The sequence below is a fragment of the Rhinoraja longicauda genome, chromosome 34 (genome assembly GCF_053455715.1).
Source record: "Rhinoraja longicauda isolate Sanriku21f chromosome 34, sRhiLon1.1, whole genome shotgun sequence".
Taxonomy (NCBI): domain Eukaryota; kingdom Metazoa; phylum Chordata; class Chondrichthyes; order Rajiformes; family Arhynchobatidae; genus Rhinoraja; species Rhinoraja longicauda.
Genome location: NC_135986.1, coordinates 14,580,835 through 14,588,016, shown reverse-complemented (window position 1 = coordinate 14,588,016; position 7,182 = coordinate 14,580,835). Strand labels below are relative to the sequence as shown.

Below are 7,182 nucleotides of genomic sequence, written 5' to 3'. Positions count from 1 at the left end.
CGAATGGCCTACTCATAAACCTATTTTCTATGTTTCTATAATGTTCTGTAATCGTCGGCCTTTCTGAAATTCCCCAGCTCCCCTCTCACTGATCCCGTTGGGAGAGAGCTAGGAGAATGTGGACTGTGGAGGAAGCCGGACAGAAGCGGATCGCTTTGTGCGGGGCAGATGTTGGCTGTATTCATGGGAGTTGGCGGGACGCAAAGGGGAACGTGAGCGCATACTGAACAGAAACCGCCCACCCCAGCCGGCACTCAGCCCTTCGACAGACACTGTGGGTGGCTCTGAAAAGAGCCTTTGGGTCGTTAGATTGACGTTGCGCTGATCTATTTGCTCTTAGTGCCAGAGGTTGTGCTGGTTTTCTTGGGCAACAGCACGGCCTGGATATTAGGCAGCACCCCGCCCTGAGCGATGGTCACCCCTCCCAGCAACTTGTTGAGCTCCTCGTCGTTGCGGACGGCCAGCTGCAGGTGTCTGGGGATGATGCGGCTCTTCTTGTTGTCCCGGGCCGCGTTGCCGGCCAGCTCCAGGATTTCAGCCGTCAGATACTCGAGCACTGCAGCCAGATAGACCGGGGCTCCGGCACCCACCCGCTCACCATAGTTGCCCTTTCTCAGGAGCCTGTGAACACGGCCCACCGGGAACTGCAGTCCGGCCCGGGACGATCGTGATTTAGCCTTGGCCTTGGCTTTGCCTCCGGTTTTCCCTCGTCCAGTCATTTCCACAAACTTCTGCGCGCAGAGAATGAGGAAATCCTACCGCACTCGCCCTTCTTGTAGCTTCTGTAGGAATGCGGTGGGACGCTTGCCATTGGTGGCGCAGCGCTTCATCTCATTGGTGAAGTGAAATAGGCCAATCGTAGAGCTGCCTCTTCCTCCAAAGACCAGGCGCCAACAGGAGAAGCGCGGAAAATAACCCAAAAGAACTGAAATTTGAAAACCCTGCCCAAAAATAAAATATATATCTTCAGCAATACCCTAGCCTTAATTAATTACACATCTGTGTGTGATAATGGGTCCCCGCATCCCCGGCACGGTAGCGCAGCGGTAGAGTTGCTGCTTTACAGCGAATGCAGCGCCGGAGACACAGGTTCGATCCTGACTACGGGTGCTGCACTGTAAGGAGTTTGTACGTTCTCCCCGTGACCTGCGTGGGTTTTCTCCGAGATCTTCGGTTTCCTCCCACACTCCAAAGACGTACAGGTATGTAGGTTAATTGGCTGGGTAAATGTAAAAATTGTCCCTAGTGGGTGTAGGATAGTGTTAATGTACGGGGATCACTGGGCGGCACGGACTTGGAGGGCCGAAAAGGCCTGTTTCCGGCTGTAGATATATGATATGATATGATATGATATTCTATGATGACCCATCTACAAGACACACCGAGTGTGAATTCGTTCCATGGTGAGAGATTCCTGGGAATGCTCACTTACTATTTTAAACCGCAAACCTGTCGGAACAAAGGCGGTTCACAGAACATGTTAGACATCGCTCTATGCACAAAGGACATTAGACTATTGATGATCAATAGCCCAATGACTCACGGAGCCGTCGCAGCACTTAATATGTTTGCTTCTCGAATAGCAAACGACTCACACGTTCAAAACAACAGACTGCAGTCACAAAAAGTCCGTCACTTCACAATTAAAACAGCAGCAGCAACAAACACCCCAACATCTTGTTGACGTTAATCCAATCTGAAGGGATAAATCATTGAGAGAAGTGTATGAAGATTGAGAAAAAACTAACGGGGAAACAGAGGGTGACGTTTCCGTTTCACTGCATGAATGCAGAGCGACACCTGAATTATACAGAATGAGAATCATCGCCAAAAAATGAAATATCGAACCAGTTGGAGCAATGAGGTGTCGAAATATCGGCACAACACTTTCAGCGAGACCGTGCGTGGCTCTGAACAGAGCCGTTAGGATTTCCGTTCGCTTCGTCAGCGCTGTGTGGGTCGTTAATTGGAGCTGGTGTATCTGGCCGCCGCCTTTGTCCCCCCAACCGGCGTCATCACTTTGTAGATGTAGATGCAGTAACTCAGTGACTGTGGAAGGGCTGATCAGCGACTGAGGTCCGCGCGGGGAAAGTGCGTAATAAAGGTGTTTGTTGTCCTTGAACCCAGAGCGCGAGAAAATGGGGCGCAGAGCGAACATGAGAGCCAAAGCTGCTGATAATGCTGTGTACACGCCGCTGGTCTGTGCGCGGCGTGTACACAGCATTATGAGCAGCTTTGGCGTTTATATAGTAACCAGTTACACGTGAATCACTGGAGTAAAACTCCGCTCAGCAATAGTCTAAGGCATTAAAAAAAATCCCGGAGGATAGAACAGAACATTAATGTAACAGGACATTAAGACAAAGGTGCAGCACTTTCTTCTGCCGGGGTTAGTGGCTCTTAAAAGAGCCGTTTCTTGTCCTTGGTGGAGGTGGGGTTCAGGCGCGTTCCCCGCGGATGCGGCGTGCCAGCTGGATGTCTTTGGGCATGATAGTGACTCGCTTGGCGTGGATGGCGCACAGGTTGGTGTCCTCAAAGAGCCCCACCAGGTAAGCCTCGCTGGCCTCCTGCAGGGCCATGACGGCCGAGCTCTGGAAGCGCAGGTCTGTCTTGAAGTCCTGAGCGATCTCCCGCACCAGGCGCTGGAATGGCAGTTTGCGGATGAGCAGCTCGGTGGATTTCTGGTAGCGCCGGATCTCCCTCAGAGCCACAGTGCCGGGCCTGTAGCGATGAGGCTTCTTCACTCCGCCCGTGGCTGGAGCGCTCTTCCGCGCCGCTTTGGTCGCCAGCTGTTTGCGAGGAGCTTTGCCTCCGGTCGATTTGCGCGCTGTCTGCTTGGTCCGGGCCATTCTCCTTCAACAGTCAGAGCACAGCGTGAAACACAGGCACTGGAATGACGGAGTCGGTTCTGGGACAGGCTTTTAAATCGTTGGTGAAGCGCCGGCCCACAGCCTCTGAATGGCTGGAGCAGGGATGTCACTCACGGTGTCCCATGCCTGCGAGTGGCTGCAGGTCTGTCAGCACCAGGCGGCGGTTTCAGAAGATCTGAGGCCCGGGAGGGGGGGGGGGGGGGGGATACAGAGATTTGTGACGGCGGGTGGGGTGGGGGAAGCTCAGCCAACCAGGGAGCACGGACTGCAGTATCATTGGTTGCGGATTGAATTTTAAATTGCCGCCAATTTCATTTCACCGGGGAACCGAGGACGGTATTTTATTGATATTTCTGAATAAATTCAGTTTCTGTCAACTTATCACCAAATCCATTTTAAATTATCGCTTAAATCATTGACTGAATATGCGGCGCGGATTTACAGACCGGATCCCGGTGCAGACGGAATTCAGCTCTGCTCGTGACTGGAAATAAGCGACGGTTACCCAGAGAACGGTTCCGAGTCGACCCGCCTGTTGCTGCAGTAATCATGAGGTATAAAGGTCAAAGTGTGTGATGTTGTGTATGATCTTTTACCGTCGGCTGCCGATGTTCTTTGCATTTCTAATTACCGCGGTGATCAAGTCACACTTGTGTTCAGTGGTCGAATAACTCGTTTCATAACTCGCTGTGTTTCTCTGTCTTCAAAAACCCTCCAATTCCAATATAAATCGGACACTTCGGAGACACAGACTGACCTCGGTACATCTCTGAGACCGGAATGTTTATTGTAGAGTAAGTCTGATACGAATTAAAGGCAGCGCTTTCCATTTAAACCCGTTTCATTGATGCACTGAGCGCGTTCTCTGTCCCGATCGCTGACATGCTCGCTGCTTTTCGGCAGAAATATCGAAACCAACGTAAACTTTGCGGTTAATTCCCACTGCACGACTGAGTTGTGAAGTGGGGCGAACCCGTGCCACTGATATCTTTACATTTTTCACCAGAGGGACTGGGAAATCCGGCGAAGTGTTTGGACCCACAAACACAGTGACATCAATCTGAGTCGCCCACTCCTTTAACACACTCTCTGACACAATGTTCACATCTACACATTCACATTTCAGACAGTTGGCCCGTTGCACAGTTCCCAGGGTGGGATTGCCTCTCCGCTCGACCCGTGCTGTGGATTATCGGGGGTTGCGTGTAGTTTCCCAGCTCAGTAACTGTGTGAGATGCAAATTTACAATTGTCACATCTTAAATTCCTCCCCTTCGGGCTCCTTCCAATCGGAGCACTGAGGTGCACAATCTAACGACACCGCACCTGTTGCCTCCCACATCATACATCGCATGTACATTTAAATGAGGCAACTTGTCATGCGGGGCGTTTTTGCAATATTCATTTATCTCATTAGGCATGCGCAGTACAGAGTAGTTCATGCCCTCTCCCCTAGTGCTTTGGTCATCTTGCCCTCTCTCCTAGTTCTTTGGATATCTTGCCCTTATCTTCGGAATGTCACTATTTATTCTTTGGATATCTTGCCCTTATCCTCGGAACGTCACTAGTTCCTTGGATATCTTGCCCTTATCCTCGGAACGTCACTAGTTCCTTGGATATCTTGCCCTTGTCCTCGGAACGTCACTAGTTCCTTGGATATCTTGCCCTCTCCTCGGAATGTCACTATTTGTTCTTGCGGTTCTTATCCGCGGTTCTCATGGTCCTTAGTTTAAATCAATTAACCCTTTTTACTTCTCTCTCACAATCCACCCTTTTTCTTATGCCACGCTACTTTGATTTATACTATTTCCTCCTTTTCTAGTGCTAGCAGCAGAGTCTTTGCCTCTCTATATTCCTCCTGCTGGTCATGCTGTGTTCTACAGGCCATCATGGCGATGTCGTTCTTTGTCAGGGCTGTCTCTATCAATCGCTGAGACAACCCCCGTATGCAGGGAATGATACAACATCCGAATAGACACATCAACCCCATCACAACTACCACTGATGTTAGGGCTGACGTAAAGATGTGCTTCCATTTCCCAAACCAGGAGTCTAGAAACCCGGTCCAGGAGGTGTCTACCCCAGAGTTCTCGGCCAATTCGATAGACAGGGAGGTGAGACTTGCTAGGGCTCCTGACACAGACCCATCAGGAGCAGTGTTGTTGGGGATGTAGGTGCAACATTGTTCCCCAAACATCACACACACCCCCCCTTTCTCAGTCCAAGGCCATGCGATTTTGCCAGGCCATCAGGCTGGTATATAGGTAGCTGATCCAGTCCACATTTTTATTAATTGTGGACCACCAGAAGAGTATGGACTCAAAGCCTGCAGCTATCTGGTTTTTGGCTTTGAATTTATCGGGTACCCCTCTTGGCACCCCTATTGCATCTATATAGATGTGTGTGTCAAATGATCCTCTCACCTCTCTCTTTTGTCGTCGGCCTCCTTCATTGAGTTTGACCGCATGCTCTACTGCTATGGTGAAGGGCATCATTAGTTGTGTAAGGGTACAGGTTCCTGTCCATGACCCTGGTAGCCGGGGCCACAGGGTATCCTCTCCGCACCACCACCAGACATCGGCTCTACTGACTATCTGCTTTATCAGCCAGGAGCTACTGAACAGTGACCCCTGTTCCTCAGCTGTAATGTTATACTCCGTGGTGACATTGCGGACTACAGGTGGTGCTGGGGTAACCCAGGGATCCCTACTCTGACTGTCTTCTATCTGGAACATTCCCCCCTAATCCTCATATTTTACCATATATCCGTCCCGTTCTACCTTTATTTCAAACCTCAGGCATGCGTCCTTCCCTGTTTTATCTGCACATATCCAATACCTACCACTTTCCTTCATTTGAACCCTCTGTATGCTTACATATACACGTCCTGGCAATCCCTCATTTGGGTTTTGATATACTCTCCACCTATCAGTTTGATAGGTGGGCTTATGCCACCCCTCTCTAGATGAAGTGAATACCTCGTGCCAATTTTTACAGGGATGGGTGCATACATACATCCTATGACCACACCACCATTTTCCTTCACATACATCAAATGGGATGGTGGTGGCCCTTCTATTCTGTGGTATAGTTATTTTTATGCATGTTACATTACTCACAACCTGGATAACCACCCAGCACCCGATCCACCAGCACAAAGTCTTCATTTTCCGTGCGTGGGCTTGGTGAATACCAAAGTCAATGGTTCCTTTCCTCCACGTGCCGTCTACGGGCTGATATTGTCTGGTGGGGCCTCCACGGGACCCTTAAATCGACTTGCGTGTGTCCACCCTTTTTCTTTTGTTCGTACTGCTGTCTCGGTGGTTAATAACACAAGTCAAGTCAAGTCAATTTATTTGTATAGCACATTTAAAAACAACCCACGTTGACCAAAGTGCTGCACATCTGACTAGGAGAAAAAAAAGAAACATACAGTGGCAGAAAGGTAGGGTCCAGTCCACCTAGGTCGCAACTTTTCTTCCTTCCACGTTTTTATTAGTACCCAGTCTCCAGCCTTGACTGAGTGAATCGGAAAATCCATTGGCAGGCTCTAGGCCAATAATCCTTTAGTTTTTAGTTCCACAAGAGATTGGGATACTGCCAGTAAATAGTTCCTTAAGAACACGTCGTTCCCTGGTATTGTTGGGATCCCTTCTATCTTTTCTAAGTACGGGAGCCCGAATAACATTTCATATGGGGATACCCCTATATCTTTCCGAGGTGCCGTTCGGATTCTTAACAAGGCTATCGGAAGGCACTTAGTCCAGGGGAGTCTCGTTTCCTCTACTAACTTGGTGATTTGGGTCTTCAAGGTGCCATTCATTATTTCCACCTTTCCAGAACTCTGGGGATGCCATGGTGTATGCAATTTCCATTCAATCCCTAATGCTTCACATATCATTTTATGTGTTTTGGAGGCAAAATGGGTCCCTCTATCTGAGTCTATTGTTTCCACAATCCCATATCTGGGTATAATTTGCTCCAATAATACCTTGGCTACCGACTGTGAGGTGGCAGTTACTGTAGGGAATGCTTCTACCCATCTAGTGAAATGGTCTACTACCACTAACAGGTATTTCCATCTCTGTATCCGGGGCAACTCGGTGAAGTCTATCTGTATTCTTTGGAAGGGCCTTATTGCCAATGGTTGTCCTCCTCCTGGGACTGCTCTCATGATTTTTTTGTTGATTCGCTGACATATTACACAACCCCCTATGACTTGTTTGGCCATGGTATACATCCCACGGCAAGCGTAGGTCCTGAGGAGGGTATCACAGAGGGCTTGGGTTCCCCAATGGCTTTGCCCATGCAGC

General features: G+C 49.5%; 2 protein-coding genes across 2 annotated transcripts; both read right to left on the bottom strand.

Moving 5' to 3' along the window:
- Positions 1-326: 326 nt before the first annotated feature.
- LOC144609735 (histone H2AX-like) lies at positions 327-728 on the bottom strand. Its single transcript, XM_078428243.1, has one exon. It carries the CDS (start codon positions 717-719, stop codon positions 327-329), a length of 393 nt encoding a protein of 130 aa, XP_078284369.1. The 5' UTR covers positions 720-728.
- Positions 729-2,438: 1,710 nt separating this feature from the next.
- On the bottom strand, positions 2,439-2,849 carry LOC144609391 (histone H3). The gene has a single exon (XM_078427853.1). The coding sequence runs from the start codon at positions 2,847-2,849 to the stop codon at positions 2,439-2,441; it is 411 nt and encodes a 136-aa protein (XP_078283979.1).
- Between the last annotated feature and the right edge of the window lie 4,333 nt (positions 2,850-7,182).

What these genes read in the sequence shown, in the direction of transcription:
- LOC144609735 (XM_078428243.1), bottom strand. Translation starts at nt 719, where the DNA reads ATGACTGGACGAGGGAAAACCGGAGGCAAAGCCAAGGCCAAGGCTAAA.
- LOC144609391 (XM_078427853.1), bottom strand. Translation starts at nt 2,849, where the DNA reads ATGGCCCGGACCAAGCAGACAGCGCGCAAATCGACCGGAGGCAAAGCT.